The 23943-nt window shown below is 42.3% G+C and overlaps 1 protein-coding gene and 1 long non-coding RNA gene across 2 annotated transcripts in view; one reads left to right on the top strand and one right to left on the bottom strand.

Moving 5' to 3' along the window:
• The window catches only part of LOC143510009 (uncharacterized), a 32839-nt gene extending 30225 nt beyond the window's left edge, over positions 1-2614 (top strand). Inside the window, exons 2-3 of the long non-coding RNA XR_013129862.1 lie at positions 2228-2332; positions 2476-2614. This is a non-coding gene — a long non-coding RNA (uncharacterized LOC143510009). The remainder of the gene's footprint in view (positions 1-2227; positions 2333-2475) is intronic.
• On the bottom strand, positions 497-23611 carry LOC143510006 (class I histocompatibility antigen, F10 alpha chain-like). The gene is made up of 9 exons (XM_076998959.1): positions 22928-23611; positions 21771-21833; positions 19881-20141; positions 2945-3217; positions 2392-2667; positions 2205-2306; positions 1912-1929; positions 1757-1821; positions 497-1623 (listed from the first exon to the last, which is right to left on the bottom strand). Exons 3-8 carry the CDS (start codon positions 20017-20019, stop codon positions 1766-1768), a joined length of 864 nt encoding a protein of 287 aa, XP_076855074.1. The 5' UTR covers positions 20020-20141; positions 21771-21833; positions 22928-23611; the 3' UTR covers positions 497-1623; positions 1757-1765.
• Positions 23612-23943: the final 332 nt, after the last annotated feature.

The raw sequence follows: 23943 nt of genomic DNA, 5'->3' as shown, positions 1-23943 counted from the left end.
ACGCATGTGAGGGTATATGTACACCCTGATCATTAGACACAGGTGTGTGAGGGTATATACACACCCTAATCATTAAGACACACTCTAAATAGCCTGTAGGTGTGAGTGTGTGTTGGCCATGTGGTGGGCTGGCGACCTGTCCATGGTGTACCCTGCCTTTATCAGATGATGCTCCGTGACCATGACTAGTGGGATTAAGCAGTAAAGATAAAGGATGGGTGGATATGTGAACATAGGGGTACAGCTACATCCTACTGGTCATACACCTGTATTGAGGGGACTGTGGTAAATATGAACACAGCTGAGGAGAGATGAAAACAATTTTCTGTCTCTTTGAAATTCTCTTTGAAAACACTAGCAATGCTGTTTATGTCTTTTAATTATACACATTACACTTCAGAATATGATGATCTTGTAGAGGAAAACAATTAGAAGCTTCTGTAGATAATAATGAGTCTGTTTAATCTTTTATTTTCTTTATTGTTAATTCCAATTAATTTACACTCATAAAATTGTAGTTAAAAACCAATCTGGATAATTACATTATATGAACTTTGGGCCAAACACCTTTTAGATTGTCAGATTGTCTTTCCATAAACTAGCATGGACACACCTGAGTAAGGTCATTTAAATAATTTAGCAAAGTTTACAATTTAAAAGTTTCAATAATCATATATAGTTAATCAGTTCTTTACTTGTTTGGTAAATCTAGTGAAATTTGAATGGCCCAGTTTTAATTCAAATGTTACATTCATCAGAAAGGAAATGTGACATCAATAAACTAAATGTGACTGAAAACAGAGAACAAGTGTACAAACAGAGCCTCATACAGCCATCCTGAAGCAGAGAAGAGGGTTTACAATATGTGTTCCAGACAGTGTCTCCAGTATGTTGAGTTTACCCAATTAGGTTTTAGCTGACCAGTGCGGTCTGATGATCTGACAACAGTGTGGGTCTGTGATCTCTGGGTCTGTTCATCATAACTGATCAGAAGCTCCAGTTTTGTTGGGGAATGACCATGAATTACAGTGACTGGTACAAACTGTGTCTCTCCTCAGTCTCTGGTAACCCAATATGTCAAAACGGTTTGAATCACAAACCGAAACTGATCAAATACAATTTTTAATTGGCTGTAGAAAGCTCTGCTGAACTGCATAAAATAAAATCACTGTAACAAGATAGTTACAGAATTAAAGACAGAAAACTGTTCTGTATGTTTCATTATTTTGAACTATGAAAACCACTATCTGTTTATAAAAGCCAGACACAATCCCATCAGTAAGACTCACAGTCCTGAGCGTGATACATTACAGCAGTCATGAGAAACAATCAAAATAACTACGAAACTCTCAGAACTCAAAATCCCATTAATCCCTTTACTCAGATTAACATATCCATAATCATAGCTCATCAGTGTAAGCACAGCACTATTAAACCATGTTCCCCCTAATGTGACAGGTGTGATGAAGACCAGAGTTCTACAGTGATAAAGGAGATGACATATCTGCAAGTATGTGTGTGTGTGTGTGTGTGTGTGTGTGTGAGAGATGTAAGAGCTGTTTGAGTGATCCCTTCAGATCCACCAGATCTTCCTCTCTCTTCTTCCATCATCTCTCCTTTCCTCTGACAAACACACATAAATAACAGTATGATGTAATGGTAGATTACACACAGTCATCTTGCACACAGAGAGCTGGTGGTTGTGGTGGACACACACAGATTGTTAGATATGACATCACAGTGTAAACAGACTCACTCTCTCCACTCAGTGTGAAGGTGTTTGGTCATTTGAGCTGGTGGATGATCGTTCTCCATCAGAGGCTGTAAAACACACAGTACATTAACAAACATGTTCAACACTCTGAGACTTAAAAATATGATGAATATAATACAGATATCATAAAGACTCACCCGCAACAGGCTTGAAGTCTGAAAGACAAGTGACATCAAATGGAATTATTATACAAACAATGTGTATAGTCAATTTGATATAACTGCAAATATAAATTCTATGAAAATGCAATTAACAAATAAAGGTAAAGTTCAGTGTAGTAAACTATGGTATGGTATCCAAATACACTTGGTATCAGATTAGTAACCAATGATCTATTTTAGGTATGAAATATATGCAGAATCCACTCTGGTAGCCACGTAAATGTGAAGCCGTTCTTAAGGACGTCACATGTGTCTCCTTCATCTCTCACCATTCTTCTTCTTCTTCCTCCAGATGAAGAATCCAACACAGCCAATGAGGACCAGGAGAAGAGACACAGCTACACCAATGATGACATCAATGGACACTCCACCTGAAATGTCATAGTGTTACACCACTGTAAATCCTACAACTGTTGTATCATAAATTATTTCAACATGAACATTCAAAGCTTTTACCCTCTGGAAGTGTCATCACAATATCTTTCTCCAGTGCACTGTGCTGAACTACACAGGTGTATTTATGATTCTTCTGATCCTCAGGTGAGATGGTCAGAATGCTTCTCTTCTGGAAGGATCCATCATGGTTGGGTAGCGGCTCTGTGAGCTCCACGTTCTCATTCACATCCTCTCCGTCCTTCTGCCAGGAAATTGTTACTCCTTTGGGGAAGAAACCTGTAGCATGACACACTGCTGAAGAAGAGCCCTTCTGATACACAGACACCTCAGGAGGGTCTGAGAGAGAGAGAAAGGGAGAGAGAGAGAAAGGGAGAGAGAGAGAGAGAGAGAGAGAGAAGAGAGTGCAAATGAGAAGATAAGAGTAAGATTACTATAATATTGTGGTGAGGAGTGTTACAGTAATGAGGGGGAATACAGTGTGTCTGAACAGCAGGGTGAAAATTGATGAGGGGGAATACAGTGTGTGTGAACAGCAGGGTTACAGTGATGAGGGGGAATACAGTGTGTGTGAACAGCAGGTGCAGTTCCACTAACAGAGCAGATCACACTCTACCTTTCCTCTCCAGAGTGTCTCTACCATAATCCACATACTTCTGTAACCACTCAATACAGGTGTTCTCTAGGTAGGCCTTTATTCGAGAACCTTCTTTTACATCATCCCATTTGTTTTTGGTAATAAAAGCTTTAGGATTTGGGGCAATATAGGTGGCAGTGTTCATATCCAGACTGATGAAGTCTTCTCCATCATAACCGTACTGCATGTGTCCTCTCTTGGTTCCATCATCATCCAGCTTACAGCCGTACATCCACTGCACCGAGTGGACACCTGCAGAAACACAAACATAATGATATTATAGTGCCTGCTGCTATAAAATGAGATCAGCTCATGTGTGTATCTTTAATCTGTTTGTGTGTATGTTAGCGGTAACACCAGACGGCCAGGCCCCCAGCTGTGTATGTATCTGTCTACTCTCTGCTCTCTGGGGTTTAGTGTGATTCTCCTTACTGGCCTGTCTGTTCTCCTGTGTGTAGTTACGCTCAACTGTACTTTACTGTCTAGGTGTACTGTATTCTTAGCCTGTGGTCTCAGTTTCATTAAATCTGGACAAAGGGTTTAAAAAATATGATTAAAGTGTTTGATCCACACTACAAAATCCCCTTGTGCTTACACTTCAGTACAAGGATCATGTCAGAACTGTATGAACAAGAACAAAATCACTATGAGAGTCATATGAGTATAAATCTACAGATGCCCTCTGAGTCACACGAGCATAAATCTATAGACATGCCCTCTCTATGAGTCACATGAGCATATATCTGGTGCAGGTACTGACAGCAGCAGTTTCATAGTGGAAGTCACCACAGATAATGCCAAAAACCAAGTAAATGCAGTGACAAAGCTGGACTGGGGCCACAGATCATTTGCACATGTGATTAATTTAGCATCACCAGAGGGGAATCTTAGTGATCCAGATGGACCAGACAGGCAGTTTCTTTCTTCTACTGAAGCACAACAGGTGCTCATGTGCTTCAGATGGAGTGAGAAACGCTACAGCAACAGACCCACAAACTCATACACGACATCACGACAAGCTGCAACTCCACTGATGACACGATGGAGCTCCATATTGAGCAGCAGGCAGCTGTATGTTCAACACTACCAGACAAGACCTTAAAAACAAACATCAGAGACAGTCACACTGTATGATGATCCCATGAAGGTGGTAGAGGAGATCATTCATGAAGGTGGTAGAGATCATTCATGAAGGTGATAGAGGAGATCATTCATGAAGGAGGTAGAGGAGATCATTCATGAAGGTGATAGAGGAGATCATTCATGAAGGAGGTAGAGAAGATCATTCATGAAGGTGATAGAGGAGATCATTCATGAAGGTGATAGTGGAGATCATTCATGAAGGTGGTAGTGGAGATCATTCATGAAGGTAGTAGAGGAGATCATTCATGAAGGTGATAGAGGAGATCATTCATGAAGGAGGTAGAGAAGATCATTCATGAAGGTGATAGAGGAGATCATTCATGAAGGAGGTAGAGAAGATCATTCATGAAGGTGATAGAGGAGATCATTCATGAAGGTGATAGAGGAGATCATTCATGAAGGTGATAGAGGAGATCATTCATGAAGGTGATAGAGGAGATAATTCATGAAGGAGGTAGAGAAGATCATTCATGAAGGTGATAGAGGAGATCATTCATGAAGGTGGTAGAGGAGATCATTCATGAAGGTGATAGTGGAGATCATTCATGAAGGTGGTAGTGGAGATCATTCATGAAGGTGATAGAGGAGATCATTCATGAAGGTGGTAGTGGAGATCATTCATGAAGGTGATAGTGGAGATCATTCATGAAGGTAGTAGTGGAGATCATTCATGAAGGTGATAGAGGAGATCATTCATGAAGGTGGTAGTGGAGATCATTCATGAAGGTGATAGTGGAGATCATTCATGAAGGTGGTAGTGGAGATCATTCATGAAGGTGATAGTGGAGATCATTCATGAAGGTGGTAGTGGAGATCATTCATGAAGGTGGTAGTGGAGATCATTCATGAAGGTGATAGTGGAGATCATTCATGAAGGTGGTAGTGGAGGTCCTTCAAGTACTCAAACCCCTCAAAACTGTTACAACTCTGCTGTGCACTGAAACCAATATAAATAGCAATATAGAACAATGCGATGACTAAACTATGTTTGGCTTCAATAAAACACAAACACATGAGCACACACACTGCACCCTGTAGAACTGTCACCCTAGACTGTGGTACGTGTGTCCTGCAGCAGCTACACAGTCCTGTTCACAAACTCCTCATACATCTCTGGTCCACATGTAGCTCCCTCACACACTTCCTGCTGGTGTCTTCTCAGCTTCAGCTCAGTCTTGTGCTCATGTGTCGCACTGGCAGACGTGACAGATGTGTCAGCCTGCGCTTCTGATATTCTGAGCATATCTTCCTCCTTCATTACACTGACAGTAATAACTCCTCTGCAGCCACAATCTCTCCAGATCATCATGACAGAGGTTCCTTCATTAAAGGTGTTGATGTCCACACATACTGCTGCCTCCACCCTGCATTTGCCACTCAAATCAAACATATAGGACGTCACTCCTGTCAGTGTCTGCAGTTCCCTCTCTCACCTCCAGAGGGCCACCTCCCTGCAATTCTAGGGTTGCCATGGTTTCCCCACCACAGCTGTTTCCAATCAACTAATCACTCTGTACACACACCCCTCCTGGTTCATCTCCACCTTGTGAAGTATTGTCCTTCCTCAGTGTCCGCACACCAAGCGTTCTGTATCTCAGCCTGTTTTCTAGTGTGTGATCTCTGCCTGTCTTTTCTGCCCTTGTCTCGCCCTCTTGTACATTTGCTGATTTTGGATATCTGGATTTTTGACCCTTTTGGCTGTTTATTGCCTACACTGTCCTTGCCCTGCCCCTTTAATTAAAGAATATAATACCTGCATATGGATCCATCTCTGTCTCGTGATTCATGATTCTCGTAGTCAAAAAAGCCACACACTGTGTCAGACATTAATACTACCTGCCTGCAAAGCCCTCGTGAATGAGATGCTCGGACCTGATGCAGTTAAAGAAGTAGCTAAAATCCCTCTAAAAACCCCATTTTGTGGATGGAAATGCGATCAGAATAAAAAACTTCCTATTTTGCAAAGCACTGGCAGAAAACAACAGGAGAGGAATGTTTCAGGTCACATGAGAATATCTTGAACTAAAAGGCCTTCAGTGGGGAAACTGCAGGAGTGTCTGCACTGACGTAGCAGCAGTCATGGTCTGATGCACCAGAGGCCTCGTTAGTTCAGGAGAAACACCCAGCTGGTACTGACACACACTTCACCAGCAGCCCCAGCTCGTGTTGGATGATGTCATGTGGATGGTAAAGTCAAGACCCCTGAAAAGCCGCACATGTGCATCTTTATGTGGGGAGATGGGAGCAGAGCTTACAAACTTATTGCTCCATTCAGAGGTCTAATGGCTCGCGTGGTAAAGTGATGGCCCATGTGTATGAGCTGTGGGACGAACTTCAAATGTTTCTGAGCGATGAGAGTTGGGATGATGCAAAACTGCTTGCAGGTGATGAGAGGTGTGCAAGGCTGGCACACCTGGCAGGAATATTTCATCATTTGAATGAACATAACACGCGGCTGCAAGGCCAAAATGAAAACCTGCTCACAAGCACAGACAAAATAGATGAATGACGTTCAAAGTTGCACCTCGGGGAACAACATCCTGAAAGTGCCAACCTTGGCAAGAAGATGTCAACACTGCTGCACTGTGTGAGGTAACAGGCAAACATTTGAAAACCCTTGAGGAGAAGTCATTTTATTTACCCTCAACCCTCACTGAATCCCTTGACTGGGTTAGGGACCCACACAGCTCAGCAGCAGAAAGCACATGACTGCAGGAGCAGGAGGAACTAACCGGACTGAGACAAGACCGCAGTTTAAAGCTAAACTTTACTGATCTGTCTTTGGAGAGTTTTTGGTTGACTGCTGCTAAAGAGTTTCTTATTCTGACAAACAGAACTATTTCAACGTTGCTCCCATTTTCCACAACACATCTATGTGAGCTGAGCTTTTCAAGCATGACTGCTATAAAAACTAAAAACAGAGAGAGACTGAGAGCAGTGTGAGGAATCAGAGACTGAGGAAGAGCTTTGTGTGTCTCTCTTTGATCCCCACCAGGACATCAGCTTTGTGTTCATCTAAACAGGCACAGGTTTCACACTACGTGAGTAAATTCAGAAATTATATTGTTATTATATGTGCTGCATTAAGCTACAATGTGTCATTTAGTAACTTTGAATGGTGGTGTGCCACAGAAGTGCTAAGGCTCAATAAAGGTTGAAAAACACTGATATAAAGAATAATAAGATCAATGTTTCCCCACCACTAGTAGGTGGCAGCAGTGTAGCTGATGTGAAATGGCAACAGGTGGAAAGAGTACATGAAGCCATGTGGAGTTGTTGCAAGTCTAAAAGGAGGGAAATGTGATGGAAATGTTATGATTTCCCTTTATGTCAGGCTTTCATAATATACATTAAACACATTAGATGTATATGTTAGAGCTCTTTTACATATAAATGTGTTAATCATGGCACTGAAGCCATCCTCGTGACTTCATTAGGCCTCAGATGTGTTTGTGTTCTCTCTGGACGGCCTCGGCTCAGTCCTAATCTGATGTTCCTCTGGTGTTCCTAAACTGACCTCGTTGGAGGCCCCTAATCTCAACTTGGAAGGGACCACAGCAACACTCAGTCCATCATGCCATCACGAGGATGCTGAGCGTGGATAGGGCATGCGAGGGGAGAGGCCAATATGCATCTGTCAAATCAGTGTTGATCATGTCATGTTTTGTCCAATCACATTTAGTTAATCACCTCATGTTCACCTTGTGGACACTGTGTGTATTGATGATTAAAAGTATAAAAGATGAGAGTTCGGAGTGGAGAATTAGCTCTCTTTTGCAGACGCTTTGTGCGTTTGTAACAGGGGTCTCTTAGAGAGCGGTCTCTGGGCTGTCTTTTGCAGTCGTAAATGAAAAACAAATATAAATAGAGTATGCCTCTTTTTTATGCTGATCCTAAAAACAAACAAATGCCTGCTGTGTTTATCATAGTGGTTCTCTGAAATATGTTGTTTACAGTATGTCAGCATCAGCCAGTGCATCCCTAATTAGAAAATCAGATACACCTATAAGGAGGGTTATCAGATATACCTATAAGGAGGGTTATCAGATACACCTATAAGGAGGGTTATCAGATAAACCTATAAGGTGGGTTATCAGATAAACCTATAAGGAGGGTTATCAGACACACCTATAAGGAGGGTTATCAGATACACATATAAAGAGGGTTATGAGATATACCTATAAGGAGGGTTATCAGATAAACCTATAAGGTGGGTTATCAGATGCACCTATGAGAAGGGTTATCAAATACTCCTATAAGGAGGGTTATCAGATACACCTATAAGGTTGGTTATCAGATGCCCCTATAAGGAGGGTTATCAGATACACCTATAAGGTGGGTTATCAGATACACATATAAGGAGGGTTATCAGATACACCTATAAGGAGGGTTATCAGATGCACTTATAAAGCTTCCATATTGTCTTGTGCTGCCTGTGTAGTGTCGTTAACACAAGAGCACAAACAGCTGATTCTAGAACATCAGATTCCACAACATCAGATTCTAGAACATCCCAGCTGCAGGATCAAAGCACCGTTTACAAACATCCTCTCTGTTTTGAAAACATGAGCTGTGAAACAGCAGAAAACTTGTGGAATGTTTACAAACAAAAACAAAGACCAGCAACAAGGTTCCTAGAGCAGCATCAGAAATGAGTGTAGAGGACTGGAGTGTTTCTCCGTGTGTGGAGACAGGAGTGTTTCTCAGTGTGTGCAGACAGGAGTGTTTCTCAGTGTGTGGAGACAGGAGTGTTTCTCAGTGTGTGGAGACAGGAGTGTTTCTCAGTGTGTGGAGACGGGAGTGTTTCTCCGTGTGTGGAGACAGGAGTGTTTCTCAGTGTGTGGAGACAGGAGTGTTTCTCAGTGTGTGGACACAGGAGTGTTTCTCAGTGTGTGGAGACAGGAGTGTTTCTCAGTGTGTGGAGACAGGAGTGTTTCTCCGTGTGTGGAGACAGGAGTGTTTATCAGTGTGTGGAGACGGGAGTGTTTCTCCGTGTGTGGAGACGGGAGTGTTTCTGAGTGTGTGGAGACAGGAGTGTTTCTCAGTGTGTGTTCTCACGTCTTACAGCAACAGCCGTGTGACACACCTGGTCAGTCACAGCTGCTCTTCTCACCACGTCACGCTGGACGTGACCACTGTAGCTGTGCTGAGGTGTTAGTGTTTATGCTTTTGTTCCTGATATGTTTCACATAATGGGTCCTTTAGAATGTCTTTACCGTTAACCACATCATTAACCACATAATGAACCTTAACATAGACAACATGTGAGTGAGGAAGAGGTCAGCGGGTCAATCTCCCATGACCAACTCTGTGTTTTCCTACATCAACTTCTGTGTAGAAAACATCACTGTGGACAAACGCTGTCGGGTTTATTCCAACCAGAAACCCTGGATGAATAAAGAAGTCTGAGTCCTTCTGAGACAACGTGACAGCTTTCAGGTCTGGTGATGAGGTACAGTACAGCACCACCAGAGCTGACCTGAAGAGGGGGATTAGGAACGCCAAAATGGAAGACAAAAGACAGATAGAGGACCATTTCATCACCAACAATGTAAGGCAAGTGTGACAGGAGGTCCAGCATCTCACTCACTACAAGCCCATCAACACCACAAAGACTGATGACCCAATTCTGGCAGAGAGGCTGAACCACTGGTCACGTTTCGGTGTGGAAAGATCAGAAACAGCAGCAGTTCCACCATTCAGCTGCAACATCTTCACAGAACATGATGTGAGAAGCACAATGAAGGAGGTGAAGACTCTGGAGTCTTCACCAAGATCTTCAATGCTTCTCTATCCCAGTCCATCATCCCACCATGCCTGAACTCAGCCACAATAGTGCCAATACCAAAACGGACCAGCACCGGCACCCTAAATGACTTCAGACCAGTCGCCCTGACATACAGAGCAAACAGGTCAATGGAAGACGCCATAACAACAGCGCTCCATACCACCATCTCCCACCTGAACTACAGGGGCGCTATGCTAGGATGCTCTTTGTTGAGTTTAGCTCTGTTTTCAACACCACACTCCCACACACACTGACTGCTAAGCTAATGGACGTTGGTCTTCCACACACTATCTGCAGTTGTCTAAGGAACTTCCTCTCAGACCGTGTACAGTCAGCTCACATCTTTCATCAGCTCTCAGCACCGACCCCAACAGGTGTCACGTAGGGCTCCACCCCCTCTTCTAGCTGTCACTCCCGTCCCCTGTTCCTCGTGCCTGTGGTGTTTCCCTGCTTGTCGACCCCGCCTTGTTATCCGTTTCCATGGTTTCCCTCTGTCTGTCATGCCCGTGTCATCAGTGTTTCCACCTGTGTCTTGTTAGTTCTGCGTATTTATAGTCCCTGCGTTTCCCTAGACGTTATCGGTTGTTTTGTTCATTGGTGCTCTGTGTGACCTTGCAATCTCTGTTATTTTGTTCTGGTTTGTGAGTATTGTTCTTTGATCATTCGTGTATTCTTTCTTATGTTCTTCCCATTACCGTTAGTACTCCTTGTGTTTTCATGCCCGTTTACCTTTCTTGTTCGGACTGCCCTTATGATATGACCCGTGCCTGCCATTACGACCGTGATTATGGGATTCCCCTTAATAAATCTCGCTCTCCTCAGTGTTTGTGTCTGTGTCCCCACTCCACAGTGTATGTTGTTACAACAGGGCTGTGTGCTTAGCCCACTCCTCTACACACTGGACATGTTACACTGTGTCGGCAGACATTCAGACGTCACAATCACATTCACCGCTGACACTACTCTGGTTACACTGATCTCCTGGGGGTGTATATGGACGTAGATCTCAGATGAGGTTCTAACATCTCAGCGGTGGTGAAGACAGCCCAGCAGTGTCTCTATTTCCTGAGGATCCTTAAGAAGCTGAATCTGGAGAAGAAACTGCTGACTGTCTTCTACCGCTGCTCTGTGGAGAACGTGCTGACGTACTGCATCTGTGTCTGGTTCTCCAGCTGTACCTCAGCACACAAAACGTCCATTCAGAGGGTCATCAACACGGCCCAGATCATCAGACACTCTCCCGTCCCTGCAGGACATCTACAGCACTCGCTGTCTCATGAGGGCCCACACTATTATCAAGGACAGTACACACCCAGGACACTGGAGGTTTGAACTGCTGCCCTCAGATGTTACAGACAAACAAAAACAAAGACAAACCATCTAAAAACAGTTTTTACAACAGGGCCATATCTGTTAAACAAAACCAAACAGCTCATCCGCAGGCAGACGTGGTTTTGTCCAAACTGGTCAAGTGTAAACACTGATACTGCTATTGTAAACATTGTGCAATAACTGATGCTGCAGATGTCGTACATTTGTAGAATAGTACACGGTAAAACTTAAATTATTAACATTGTATTGATGCTCCTCTCAATTTGTTACATTTTCCTTTTTCCTATTAGCACCAAGTGCAACTGTACAAGTACAATGGGTAATGACAATAAACGTCCATTTAATTTTCATTTCTACTGCTAGCCTTTTTAATACACTACATTACTAAAGTAAATTCATAAATTCATAAATGTACACTATTATTTCATTAATGTGCACTATTATTTATAAATATATACTATTCCATAAATGTGCGCCATGTTATTCATAAATATACTTACATACATGTTTCTCTCTTGCACGCAAGCATGCCATGCTCTATTTCTCTCTCTTTCTCTCCCTCTCTCTCATCTCATGCTCCATCTCTCTTTCTCTCCCTCTCTCTCATCTCATGCTCCATCTCTCTTTCTCTCACTCTCTCATCTCATGCTCCATCTCTCTTTCTCTCCCTCTCTCTCATCTCATGCTACATCTCTCTTTCTCTCCCTCTCTCTCATCTCATGCTCCATCTCTCTTTCTCTCCCTCTCTCTCATATTATGCTCCATCTCTCTTTCTCTCTCTCTCTCTCTCATATCATGCTACATCTCTCTTTCTCTCCCTCTCTCTCATCTCATGCTCCATCTCTCCCTCTCTCTCATATCATGCTCCATCTCTCTTTCTCTCCCTCTCTCTCATCTCATGCTCCATCTCTCTTTCTCTCCCTCTCTCTCATATTATGCTCCATCTCTCTTTCTCTCTCTCTCTCATATCATGCTACATCTCTCTTTCTCTCCCTCTCTCTCATCTCATGCTCCATCTCTCTTTCTCTCCCTCTCTCTCATCTCATGCTCCATCTCTCTTTCTCTCCCTCTCTCTCATCTCATGCTCCATCTCTCTTTCTCTCACTCTCTCTCTTTCTCATGCTCCATCCTCCCTAAAGAACTGCAAACAATTTTACTACAAGATGTAGCAGCAGCAGACATGTGGTCTGTGTGGAAGTATTTTAAAGCGTGTGAGGACAACTCAAGGACGGGTGTCTCAGACTAGAGGTCTGCGCGGGACTGCTTTTTTAATCCCGCTCCCGCCCGCTCCCGCTTGTTTTAGACCCGCTCCCGCCAAAAAATCGCTTGTTTTCATCCCGCTCCCGCCCGCACCTGCTTGTTTTAATCTCGCTCCCGCCCGCACCGGCCAAAAAAGCGCTTGTTTTAATCCCGCACCCGCCCGCCACATATATATTTCTGTCGCCCCCGCCCACAATCCTAATATGAATTGAATTAATTAGATTTAGTACTTGAAATCTTCTTATGTATTAATTAGTGGTGGGACTTTAACGCGTTAATTTCGATTAATTAATTACAGGAAAATTAACACACTAAAAAAATTAACGCATTTTAACGCACGATACACTTTTGCATCGTGGAATGTTTCTCAGTGCACGAGTTCCAGGCGTACAGATTATATGGACGCACGATAAGATGAGCATGATGCAGATGACTGAAGAGGCTACGCTGGTGGATGGGAAATTTAAATATAAGAAACTTCCAGATGGAAGTTCAAACAAAAATAGTGTTATTTACACTTTATGTAGGAAGGAGTTCGCTTATCACAGGAGCACTTCCACCCTTCGTTACCACCTCAACGCAAAACATGTTGCAGCTAAAGCTGGGCGTACACTGTGCGATATTTTAAATCGTGTACTCAGCTCCAGCTCAAACTGTACGACTAACTCGTTGCGGAGAGTCGGCTCGTGGAGCTGCTTCAACAGTGCGATACTCTCACGAGGAGCGATTTGAATTTCAAACATGTTTGATATTCTTGCGACGCTGCGATTTCTGATCGGGAGTTGGTCGTGAGGTGTGAAACGCTCCTCGTTTACCTGTGTAAACTATACGATGCACGACACGCGATTGAGCCGAAACGAGTGAAAAATCGGCTGAAAATGGGCCAAAAATCGCACAGTGTACGCCCAGCTTAACGCGCAGGTCAGTAATGATAACTTAGCTGCTAAATGTATTCCTAGTACGATAGGGTGACCTAAACGTCCGCATTTCACATCCTGTCCCGGTCGTCCCGGGTTTTTTTTAAAGTGAGGAAATGTCCTGGTTTTTAAAGTACCTTCATTGGACCATTAAGACTGGATTAAACTTTCGCGAGTGACCGTAGCGCGCGACTCCGCACGCGTTTATACATGACGCGTCATATTATTTGTGTTGTTCGCTCTCTGTGGTCGAAGATAAAGGCTTACAAGAAGCGCTGCACATTGCGTCAACTGATGCAAGTTATGAACTACCGTCCAGGGGTGAGTTTCCCAAAACGTTCTTAGCACCAAGTACTTCTTAACCTCGTACGTAAGAACGAGGGAAAAAAAACAGGTTATTGTGAAAGGGAAGTAAAACAGGTTATTGTGAAGAGCGCCACAAATGTGGCTCTGACTGGGGATCACTGGACCTCTGTTAGCAACAAGAATGATCTTGGTGTGACAGCTCATATTATAGATGATGAATGGAAGATCCAGTCATTTGCTTTGAGCATGCAGAAGACCACTTCTAGGCACTATGGAGATGCCTGTGGCAGAGGCCTGGGAAATTTAAGAAAAGTATACCATCTAAAATGGTATTAAAAAACATCTTCTGATTTACTTCAATTCTTCCAATATCCTGAGCAAAACTCCCAAAATTAAATAACATTTTTGGTCAGAATTTCCAATGTTCTGAACTGTTTTCTGCACTCATATATTGGTCTGTGTAGTAGACTGGTGGAAAAATAAATGAAGTTTGATTATGTTCATTGATTCATTCATCATTCAAACTTAAATTAATATTTCTCATGTTAAATACTGAAATGCGATTAAAATGCGATTAATTTCGATTAATTAATTACAAAGCTTCCGATTAATTCGATACATTTTTTAAATCGCGTCCCACCCCTGGATCGCGCTGTCCCATTTCTTAGCACAGTCCAAACACATCCCGTCAGGTGACGTACACCAACACTTTCTGACATCTATCACAACAAGCCGATTTCCATCTCCATTAATTACAATGGAATATGACTTCCATACATCAGACTTTCCTGTAGTTTGCTTAATTGTGGTGTATTCGCCTGTTTTAATAGAATTTTAAATAGACGGTTGACCGTCTACAGCAGGTGTCGGCAACCTATGGCACGCCGAGGCATAGTCACTGACACGTGACACGCTGGACCAGCATCAGCAAAAATATATGTAATATAATATAAATTATTATATTAATGGATTATACTTTCGCGAGTGACCGTAGCGCGCGACTCCGCACGCACACCTCGCGCGAACGGCGGAGGCGTTTATACTTGGCGATCGATCGCGATATAATACTTAATTTGTGTCCATTTACACCTCCCCCCCCTCCTCGGTCAACAATTTAAACTCGCGGCCATAGTGGCACACTCATTGACTGGACATGTTAAAGTTGGCACTCCATGTCTCAAAGGTTGCCGACCCCTGGTCTACAGTCTCTGCCATTTCTGTATCAAAATGACAAAATGACACACTTCATGTTCACATGATCAGTTGCTTAGCCAATATTTTGAATTGGTTTATTGCTTACTTACTGAATGATTAGTTGTTTTCATCCTGTTCATTTTGCATGGAAATCATTGCGTTGTTATTATTATAATTTTCTAGACTATTAATTTGCGGGATTTTTCTACATGTATATGTGGTCCCGCTCCCGCATCGCCTGGAGTAATTCAACTCCCGCCCCCGCCAATAACAATTAAATTCTGTCCCGCGCCGCAAGATATTCTGTCGGGTCCCGCGGGATTACTGCGGGAGTGCAGACCTCTATCTCAGACATCCTTCTGCTCATTAGACTAGAGGAGGATTGTCTGTGAGGAGTTACAGTACTTCAAGTTTAATTAATCATTAAAAACAAACACCAGAAGCGTATTGTGAGTAGGAGAAGTACACAGTGATGTCAGCAGCAGTGAAGAGGAACGTTCTTCCTCCCATCCCAGCACATCCCAGCACATCCACTCCATCTGGTGCTGAACTCTTGAAAAAGCAAATAAGTTTACCAGCGATGGTACCAAAGCAAAATGCATCACCCAAAAGATAACGGGATTCATCTCTTTGGATGACCAGCCGTTCTCAGTGGTGGAGGATGCTGGGATTTGTAGTCTTATAGATTAAACTGAGCCACATAACACCACCTCAAGCAGACGCCATTTCTCAGATGTGTGCTTACCTGAGATGTATAATGTCATTTCATGTCTTGGCTGTAGATATTGCAGCCCTGAGTTTCACCACAGATATATGGAGGCCTGATGCACATTTAGACTCATGTTTCAAAAGGTTGTGCTTCACTCACTGTTTAGGGGATCCCGTGTGCCTGAAGCCGTCTCCGACACATTCACCGACACTTGACACTTGGCATATCTGCCATTCTGAAATGCTTGTGGTAGTCAGTGGTGATGCGAGGAACATGACCAAAGCTACTGAAGACAGTGATCAGACAGGCACACGGTGTGTCAATGAGAGACTTTTGTGTCAGCGCAGTATTGTGATGGCGATAAGCAGGAAAACTGTAGGCCATTTTAAGCATCTCCGCTTGCATATGACCCTAACCCTAACCTAAGCCTTCAATCAGTCCAAGAACAGTTCAGAATGCCACCTCCAACAAGACGTGAGCACAGGGTGAAACAAGACAGATTATATGCTGGAAGCGTTTTTGCACAATAGTGAGTCCTGCATATACAGCAGATTATGATCTGCCTGCGAATTTCACCTCATACCAGTGGGTGTTAATTAGAGCTGCACGATTAATCGTATTTTTATCGTTATCGCGATGTGAAGTTTCACGATAAACACATCGAAAGAGCCACGATAACTCCTTGAATAACAGCAAACTCAAATTGCGTTATCCTCGTCCAGCAATAGAGGGAGCTATTTGCGCTGCAGACTATGATCACGTGACGTAAGTAGGCAAGAGGCAGAGTGAGGCAGAGTTGCCAGGTTCGCGGTTTTCACGCCAAATTGGGCTTGTTTGAAAATCCAGCCGCGGGTAAAAATTCTGGGGCCGCGGGGTGCGGTTTTTTGGGCTACTTTTGAGTTGGGCTACTGCGGAAGTTACAAGTCAACACTAAGAATCGATCGCGATATAATACTCAATTTGTCTCCAGTTCACACTCGCAACACCCCCCCCGCCGACAACTTACACTGGCAGATTTTGTGCGGAAAACTTTTGTAGGACCTGACAACCCTGGAGTGGGGTGAACACGCTCATCAGACACGCGATTTGGTTTAAGCCTGGTTTACACTTGATGCGGCGCGAGGGTCCGGGAGGCGAAAATAACGTAATCGCGGTGGCTTCGCCCGTGTGCAATTGCCTCGCGCGCTGTCGATTCACGAGGTCGTGCACCTCTCGAATTTTGTAAGTTCGCGCGCGCCGCGTCTCGGCGCAATGAGAACAGTCATGTTTGCAGGGTTCATACACCTATACAAGGTGGAATTCAAGCACTTGTACGTCACTTTCAAGGTCCATTTCAATAATTCCCAGCACGTTATTGAATTAAATATTTATACATATACTCTAAATGATTCGAAATAATTCGCTTTTTTATCACATTATTTAATGTTATTATTTAAAGTTCGCGCGTGCCGCGTCTCAGCGCAATGAGAACAGTCATGTTTGCAGGGTTCATACACCTATACAAGGTGGAATTCAAGCACTTGTATGTCACTTTCAAGGTCCATTTCAATAATTCCCAGCACGTTATTGAATTAAATATTTATACATATACTCTAAATGATTCGAAATAATTCGCTTTTTTATCACATTATTTAATGGATATTTATTTTCAAAACGCCCAATCTTAACGTCTTCACGTTCTCTCATGTTTCGTCCTGGAATTACAAGAGGCTCGTATTTGTTAACGTAATACAAGAGAATTGTTCAGTCAGTCAGATATTTGTTGTGAAACGAAGTAGTTACAATTTCAAGCCTTTTCAAATACTTTAGCCTAAATTCCAGCACTTTTCAAACCTGAAACACAAAGCAACATTAAAATTGGTCAGCTAAAAGTTCATTCCCCTGTATTTGAGGGGTGTTTTTTTTATACTACTAGGCCTACATATCGTTTCAGACAACACTGCAAAGAATGTGACACGGCAATATTAAACGCTTCCGCCGTTCGCGGAGGTTAACGAGGTGTGCGGAGTCGCTCACTCGTGAAAGTATAAACCTAGATTGAATCTATTGTTGAATAAACCTGCAAAATATTTGGAATTATTCTGGATTCATTACACAGTAAAAAACAAAACAAATTAACGTGCTGCTGTTCAGAGAGACACTACATTTCTGTATTTTAATCTTAATTTATCGTGGTTCACATCGATATCGGGATATCCAACAACGTTATCGCACATCGCAATTCTAGTCCATATCGTGCACCCCTAGTGTTAATTGAGAACATTTCACTGTAGTCACCCTGTATGAGCAGACAACTGAGAGGCAGTCATGGTCTGGTGGTAGGGAACTGGTGTTGTGACTGGAGATGGTACAGATGTTATCTCCTTGCTGCACTAAAGTGCCTACTGGACCATGGACTAGAATTTTTTTGCATATTCCATTATTTGAAATTTGCATATTCCATCTTAATGAGCTTTAACTGTCCATTAAGACCCTCCTGCATTGTCTGCCTAGTGCTGTAATTCAGTCCCACAATAAAATTACAACAGTGCTTTGAGTTTTCCACAATTATACATGACTGCATTATCAACATTATACTGCACTCAGTGTCTATGTCCAACCAAAAAACGTCTTAGCTACACCAGCAGGTTATGTTGAAATAACCACATAATACATGTAATGTAACTAATATTGCTTGAATTAGTCTATTGGCTAATCCACATTAACTTTAGCAGTCGCATATATCCTATAACTTTAGCAGTCGCACTATATCCTACAAAACAGATCTACTAATTAGCAATTAGCTAATTAGTCAATTAGCATACATTAAACTGGAGAGTTCACAATACACAACTATGCACATCTAAGGAAATCTTCACTAGTTTTAGTATTTTAACATAAACATTTAACATACTAGTTTCACATGCAATTAAACTACACATGCATATATGTGGTTTAATTTACACTGGAATAACTAACTGTTGTCTTTTTTTTTCTCAAACCTCTGCTTGGCGATGTGAAGCCACACATGAAGTGCCAACACCAGTACCTCATTAGGTCAACACCAGTACCTCATTAGGCCAACACCAGTACCTCATTAGGTCAACACCAGTACCTCATTGGGCCAACACCAGTACCTCATTGGGCCAACACCAGTACCTCATTAGGTCAACACCAGTACCTCATTAGGCCAACACCAGTACCTCATTAGGCCAACACCAGTACCTCATTGGGCCAACACCAGTACCTCATTAGGCCAACACCAGTACCTCATTGGGCCAACACCAGTACCTCAACATGTGATGTGTGCTATTGATCCTGTGTGTGTTTTGCTGGTGCTCTACAGTGGCGTGGTTTTAATAGTCTGGTAATGTGCTGATGAACTGAGCAGAGGGAGGACTGCAATTCTGTAGTCCTACTTACATTTTAAGCATAAAATAAGGCATTCTTGTATTTAAGCCATCTTTTTTATATATTACCACAAATGTCAAGTTTTATTTGATTATCCTACATTTTTTGGAATATTTTCACTTGAAGACCAGATTTTTTCAAGATTGTTTCAGACCTTTTAAATGAATAGTCCTTCTACGATTTGTTTTCTTCATGTCTGTAAGCATCATTTGTAGAAGGAAACATGACAACTTGAGTCTTGAGTCTATATAATTATGTCTATATTATATTCAAGAGAATATTCATACTTTCACAAAAAAATTATAGTATATTTCTACACCTTTCCAGGTTTGGAAATTATAGTTTTAAATTCCAGTTTTCTAGATTTGATTACTGTCAAGCACAGCGATCGCTGATTTAATATTATCCACCAGGTGGCAGCATTTCAAACTCCATGACTCAGCACTGTATTTTCTTCTCTGTTCTGACCACAACGGGGAGTCAATAAGAATAAAAGAACACAAGTTTACTTTAATTCATCTTATATATAAACTTATGTCACTGTCTTTCACTTATGTTGCTGAAAACCAATCAATAAATGCTCAGCTGATACACTGCTAACGCTAATGCCAGTTATTTATTAACATAATGGCAGCATGTGAGGTAAAGGAACCTGCACAGTGTGGTAAAGGAATCACAGAACTGTTGGTGTTTCTGCCAGGCAGTTTATGTGTTATTCTCCTCACTATCACAAGAGTACTTAATGTTACACTCCTCAACATTACATGAGTAATGAATGAGTAGTGCATTTTGTACTACTCACTATTACATGAATAATGAATATTAAGGCCCATGGTGCTACTTAGTCATTAGTGTAGTGAGTGTGATTATTCTTACCTTTAGTCTGATTAAAGCGTTCCATTAACACAGCAATGTTGTTTTTGAACAACTCCTGAGTGCCCTGCTGTATCTGTGTCTCTTCGTCCCAGTATTCTGCACCCTCACTCTTCTCCATCCACTCTGTCTTTGGGATCATCTTCCTGATGTTACTGTCATAGTGCACAAACTGTACTCCATCCACCAGACCAACAACAGTGAACTCTGGGAAACTGATTCCTGGTGTGACTGCAGTGTAGAAATACTGCAGAGAGTGGGAACCTGTTCAAATGTGAACCATCATGTAAATTAGCATTTTATGTTTTAAGAAAAGAATTTTACTAAAATATCAAAATCACATTAAACTGCCATTGTTATTCTTTTCAAATTCTTCAAACTCTGTTTAATCTGGCACTTAAATAAATCCCCAACATGCAAACAGTGTTACTTAATTAACACATATACCTATTGGTGTCAGACCCAGCCTGTTAGAGACACACCTACACACTCATCTTCCCCCCTCACTGCCACTCACTTGTTCCACCTCTCCTCATTATTATTATCTTTATCTCGTGTGTCACTAATCATCACTCATCATCCCCCAATATTTAAAGCCCACAGGTAGCTGCCGTAATCACTTCACATTCTACCAGCAGAGCTTCATGAGTCCCTGTGCTGTGATTCTGTATTAGAGTATCACCTCTACACCCAACCTGTGCCCAACACTACTGCTGTTTACTGAACTCTTGAAGTATTGAGCTTGTTGTTGCCTCCACAGCTTTTTCTTTTATTACTTTAGTCACTATGGATAATAAAGAGAACCAAACTAACCCCTCCTGCCCTCTCCCTGCTTAGACATTGTGGTATATTAGTTGTATGTAAATTTTAGTCACGAGCAATCAGACAGGACAACGCTGAACTCAACCGTACTCTTTAATCTCCAACCGTCAACTTTCAAACGTCAACTCCATTCCTTTGTCTAGAGGCGCGAGCGCCCTCTGCTGGTATGTAAGTCATAAGTCTCAAGACACAACAGACATATACCTGCCTGCTGAATACATCATTAGTTATCAGCTACATTAAGAGCTAAGAGAAATTAATTTTACACAATATAGGGCAGTTTAGTGTAAAAAGATAAGTGTAAATTACAGACTAAATTATAATCACAGCCCAAAATGTTTGTTTTGAAACTGCTTACTATGGACAGTTCAGTCACATTTCTAGATAAATCTAGTAATTCTGTGAAGAGGAATAATGAAGAGGAATGAGAGTGAAGAGGAATAATGTTTTATTTCATGTTTGCATGTTTCCATTAGCTACATTCTCTCAGTATACACTCTTAGGATCTTGGCTATGTACAAACCACTCTATTATAGTGTTAAATGCAAAAAGGACCTGAAAAGCCATTTTGTAGCGCAATTTTTTATACAGTATGTTATACTTGTCATGGTGCGTTAGGCACCTCACCAGAAGGACACGGCCACTGGCGCACACCCGAGGGACACGCACACTGCCCCCCCCCCCCCCCCCCCCCCCCACACACACACACACGCCTAGTTTGTCTCCTTTGCTTTCCCCCATATTTAAAGTCCTTATTTAAAGACTGTCATGTTTATTGAAACACTGCAGACTGCTACTCCACACCCTTTTTCCCAACTTGTCACTGTGCTTTTTTAAATTAGCTTCTTATTCAGTTTTGGAGGACACAGACACTCCTTACCAACAGTATCATCTCACTCCCTGATTACTCACCCCTGTTCCCCACTTTCCCTCATGTATTTTACCTCATGTAGTGGTGATGGTGTTGGGGATGTGGGGGATGGGTTGATGAGGACAGGTGACCCGTCTTATCACAAGGACAATACAAGACACCCCGAGACACTATGTGTATGTGATGAGATGTTTACTTACCAGATTGTGTACAGTTACTATCTGTATCTGTACTTCTTTTATGGCGATGCTGTGCACCACAGCCTGTAAACATACAAAAGTATATGGGTATGAATAAACCATATAAGATTAGGATTATACTTACAGATAATGACATCTAGTGGTCATGAGTTAAGAGTAGAGCAGTTATGACTCTTGGTTAAGAGAGAGCACAGAAAAAATTAAGCATGTGCTGAATTAAGAACAGAAATGATGGAAACTTGAATCCCGCAGTTTGTACTCTTACAGTCATTCAGGAGCTAGTTATCTGTTAGAATGCCTCTTCAACTAAATGTACTTTTGGAGAGGAGGAGTTTTATAATTTGATTAGCTAATGTATTAAGTATCTTTATCCGCTGCATGTTACTCATCATCACTCCCTCTCACCCAGTACATTCTACCAGCAGAGCTTGATGAGTCTCTGTGCTGTGATTCGGTATTAGAGAGAGACGCACCCAACTTGTGCCCAACACTACTGCTGTTTACTGAACTCTTGAAGTATTGAGCTTGTTGTTGCCTCCACAGCCTCCACTTTGGTCACTATGGACAATAAAGAGAACCAAACTAACCCCTCCCCTCCTGCCCTCTCACTGTTTAGACATATACCTGCCTGCTGAATACATCATTAGTTATCAGCGATGTTAAGAATTTTACACTAGACTATATAGGGTAGTTTTACAAGGATAGTGCAAATTACAAACTAAATTATAATCACAGCCCATTCCCTTAAATTTAGAACAATGCAGCGAAGTCACAGAAGTCCACACACACACTATTATGTTTACAACAAAACATTTAACATTGCATTTAATTGTACAATTGCTCCTTGTTTCAAAACAGTCACATTTCTAGATAAATGTAGCTATTCTAAGAGTGCATCAAACTTATGAATGAAATACATAGGAAGAGGAATAACTTTTTTTTCATGTTTGCATAATTCCATTAGCCAGTCCCCCCAGGATTTCGCGGGCCTTTTTTGTGATTGTTGCGGGCTAAAATGTTTGATGTTGCGGGTGTTTTTCAAAAAAATTGCGATGGAAGTTGCGGTGTGTTTTTGCTTTTTTGTGAGTACATTACAATAGGGAGTAAATGTTGTATGGTTTCCTCTATTTAGTAGTCCATTTTAATGATCTATTTACCTATTTATTCAGGGTTGGCAACTTTTCAAGATCGCTTGGAGTGAGATTTGAACCTGGAGGGGGTGGCGAACGTAAGTTGTTACCGGGCGGCCTGTAAAATGGACACAAATTAAGTATTATATCGAGATCGATCGCCAGTGGTTGGCGCCAGAGCGAACAAGTAACTCATAGATATGGATCAGAGATAAATAAACTTTATCTCAGTTTAAAGTTTAAACTTATAAACTTTATCTCAGACCCTCGCCGCTTGCGTGCGCTGCAGTGACTTCACGGGCTACCGTTGCATTGTGGGGAATGTAGTGTTTGTGCGTGCAAAACACCATCGGGCGGCTGTGGCCTGCGGGCCGGTTCTAATAGTAATTAAATATCATCCAGGGGGCCATAGATAATCAATTCGCGGGTCGGATCTGGACAGTTTATCCCCGCTTTCATGTAGTGTACCGGGATACTGCTTTTCCCGATCTTTTTGCCGTTATTTTCGTCGCTCATGCTGCTTTCAGTCTGCTCCTCTTGAACGTATATACGGAAGTAAGGCGGGAGTTTGTCAACGTCACATCAAGACGACATCAGTGATTGGTCAAATTTGCGGGAAAGTTGCGGTGATTGGCTGAAGTTGCAACACCGCCCTGAATTCGCGGGGTTTGCTTGAAGTTGCGTTGAAGTTGCAAATCGCAACATCGCGACTTTCTGGAGGGTCTGTTTTATTAGCCAGTCTCAGATATGGCTTTTTCTTTGCCACTCTGCCCTGAAGGCCAGCATCCCGGAGTTGCCTCTTCACTGTAGACGTTGACACTGGCGTTTTGTGGGTACTATTTAATGAAGCTGCCAGTTGAGGACCTGTGAGGCGTTGATTTCTCAAACTGGAGACTCTAATGTACTTGTCTTATTGCTCAGTTGTGCAGCGGGGCCTTCCACTTCTCCTTCTACTCTGGTTAGAGCCTGTCTGTGCTCTCCTCTGAAGGGAGTAGTACACACCATTGTAGGAAATATTCAGTTTCTTGGCAATGTCTCGCATG

This window comes from Brachyhypopomus gauderio, chromosome 3, assembly GCF_052324685.1.
Source record: "Brachyhypopomus gauderio isolate BG-103 chromosome 3, BGAUD_0.2, whole genome shotgun sequence".
NCBI classification, from domain to species: Eukaryota; Metazoa; Chordata; class Actinopteri; order Gymnotiformes; family Hypopomidae; genus Brachyhypopomus; species Brachyhypopomus gauderio.
This window is presented reverse-complemented; position numbering and strand designations above follow the sequence as displayed.

Coding starts and splice junctions, on each gene's coding strand:
- LOC143510006 (XM_076998959.1), bottom strand. CDS start 20,019: ATGATCCCAAAGACAGAGTGGATGGAGAAGAGTGAGGGTGCAGAATAC. Junction 2,668..2,944: donor AGACACTCTGGAGAGGAAAG/GTAGAGTGTGAT, acceptor TCTCTCTCTCAG/ACCCTCCTGAGGTGTCTGTG. Junction 2,307..2,391: donor TGTGATGACACTTCCAGAGG/GTAAAAGCTTTG, acceptor ATGACATTTCAG/GTGGAGTGTCCATTGATGTC.